The sequence below is a fragment of the Carcharodon carcharias genome, chromosome 24, assembly GCF_017639515.1.
Source record: "Carcharodon carcharias isolate sCarCar2 chromosome 24, sCarCar2.pri, whole genome shotgun sequence".
Lineage (NCBI taxonomy): Eukaryota > Metazoa > Chordata > Chondrichthyes > Lamniformes > Lamnidae > Carcharodon > Carcharodon carcharias.
In genome coordinates this window covers 10,561,695-10,564,250 of record NC_054490.1, presented here as the reverse complement: position 1 = coordinate 10,564,250, position 2,556 = coordinate 10,561,695, and the positions used below count along the sequence as shown (strand labels likewise).

Genomic DNA, 2,556 nt, shown 5'->3' with positions numbered 1-2,556 from the left:
GAGATATATGTACACAGACTGGTGTCTCTCAGTCCCCTCTCTCAGGGAGATATCTGTACACTGACTGGTGTCTCTCAGTCCCCTCTTCTCTCTCAGGGAGATATCTGTACACTGACTGGTGTCTCTCAATCCGCTCTCTCACTCTTAGGGAGATATGAGTACAGTGACTGGTGTGTCTCAGAACCCTCTCTCTCTCTCAGGGAGATATCTGTACAGTAGCTGGTGTCTCTCAGTCCCTCTTTCTCAGGGAGATATCTGTACACTGACTGAGGTCTCTCAGTCCCTTCTCTCTCTCAGGGAGATATCTGTACACTGACTGGTATCTCTCAGTCCCTCTCTCTCTCAGGGAGATATCTGTACACTGACTGGTGTCTCTCAGACCGCTCTCTCTATCTCCGGAATTTACCTTTACACTGACTGGTATGTCTCAATCCCCTCTCTCTCAGGGAGATATCTGTACACTGACAGGTGTCTCTCAGTCCCCTCCCTCTCAGGGAGATATCTGTACACTGACTGGTGTCTCTCAGTCACTCTCTCTCTCATGGAGATATCTGTATACTGACGGGTGTCTAACAGTCCCTCTCTCTCTCAGGGAGATATCTGTACAATGAATGGTGTCTCTCAGACCCCTCTCTCTATCTCCGGAATTTATCTTTACACTGACTGGTGTGTCTCAGTCCCCTCTCTCTCTCTCTCAGGGAGATATCTGTACACTGACTGGTGTCTCTCAGTCCCTCTCTCTCTCAGGGAGATATCTGTACACTGACTGGTGTCTCTCAGTCACTCTCGCTCTCATGGAGATATCTGTATACTGACTGGTGTCTAACAGTCCCTCTCTCTCTCAGGGAGATATCTGTACACTGACTGGTGTCTCTCAGTCCCCTCTCTCTCAGGGAGATATCTGTACACTGACTGGTGTCTCTCAGTCCCCTCTCTCTCAGGGAGATATCTGTACACTGACTGGTGTCTCTCAGTCACTCTCTCTTTCATGGAGATATCTGTATACTGAGTGGTGTCTAACAGTCCCTCTCTCTCTCATGGAGATATATGTACACAGACTGGTGTCTCTCAGTCCCCTCTCTCAGGGAGATATCTGTACACTGACTGGTGTCTCTCAGTCCCCTCTTCTCTCTCAGGGAGATATCTGTACACTGACTGGTGTCTCTCAATCCGCTCTCTCACTTTTAGGGAGATATGAGTACAGTGACTGGTGTGTCTCAGAACCCTCTCTCTCAGGGAGATATCTGTACAGTAGCTGGTGTCTCTCAGTCCCTCTTTCTCAGGGAGATATCTGTACACTGACTGAGGTCTCTCAGTCCCTTCTCTCTCTCAGGGAGATATCTGTACACTGACTGGTATCTCTCAGTCCCTCTCTCTCTCAGGGAGATATCTGTACACTGACTGGTGTCTCTCAGACCGCTCTCTCTATCTCCGGAATTTACCTTTACACTGACTGGTGTGTCTCAATCCCCTCTCTCTCAGGGAGATATCTGTACACTGACTGGTGTCTCTCAGTCACTCTCTCTCTCATGGAGATATCTGTATACTGACGGGTGTCTAACAGTCCCTCTCTCTCTCAGGGAGATATCTGTACACTGACTGGTGTCTCACAGTCCCTCTCTCTCTCAGCGAGATATCTGTACACTGACTGGTGTCTCCCAGTCCCTCTCTCTTTCAGGGAGATACACTGACTGGTGTCTCTCAATCCCCTCTTTCTCAGGGAGATATTTGTACACTGACTGGTGTCTCTCTGTCCACTCTCTATCAGGGAGATATCTGTAAACTGACTGGTGTCACTCAGACCCCTCTCACCCTCAGGGAGATAGTTGTACACTGACTGGTGTCTCTCAGTCCCCTCTCTCTCTCAGGGAGATATCTGTACACAGACTGGTGTCTGTCAGTCCCCTCTATCTCTCAGGGAGATATCTGTACACTGACTGGTATCTCTCAGTCCCCTCTCTCTCTCAGGGAGATATCTGTACACTGACTGGTGTCTCTCAGACCCCTCTCTCTCTCAGGGAGATATTTGTACACTAACTGGTGTCTGTCAGTCCCCTCTCTCTCTCAGGGAGATATCTGTACACTGACTGGTGTCTCTCAGTCCCCTCTCTCTCTCAGGGAGATATCTGTACACTGACTGGTGTCTCTCAGACCCCTCTCTCTCTCAGGGAGATATCTGTGCACTGACTGGTGTCTCTCAGTCCCCTCTCTATCTCAGGGAGATATCTGTACACTGACTGGTGTTTCTCAGTCCCCTCTCTCTCAGGGAGATATCTGTACATTGACTGGTGTCTCTCAGTCAATCTCTCTCTCAGGGAGATATCTGTACACTGACTGGTGTCTCTCAGTCCCCTCTCTCTCAGGGAGATATCTGTACACTGACAGGTGTCTCACAGTCCCTCTCTCTCTCAGGGAGATATTTGTAAACTAACTGGTGTCTCTCAGTCCCCTCTCTCTCTCAGGGAGATATCTGTAAAATGCCTGGTGTCACTCAGTCCCCTCTCTCTCTCAGGGAGATATCTGTACAGTAACTGGTGTCTCTCAGTCCCCTCTTTC

The 2,556-nt window shown here is 49.3% G+C and overlaps 1 protein-coding gene across 1 annotated transcript in view; it reads right to left on the bottom strand.

The window, feature by feature from the left end:
• Nucleotides 1-2,541: 2,541 nt before the first annotated feature.
• Nucleotides 2,542-2,556, bottom strand: part of LOC121269335 (sarcoplasmic/endoplasmic reticulum calcium ATPase 2-like) — a 231,911-nt gene continuing 231,896 nt past the window's right edge. Inside the window, exon 18 of the mRNA XM_041173886.1 lies at nucleotides 2,542-2,551. Coding sequence (XP_041029820.1) covers nucleotides 2,542-2,551 — 10 coding nt within the window. The remainder of the gene's footprint in view (nucleotides 2,552-2,556) is intronic.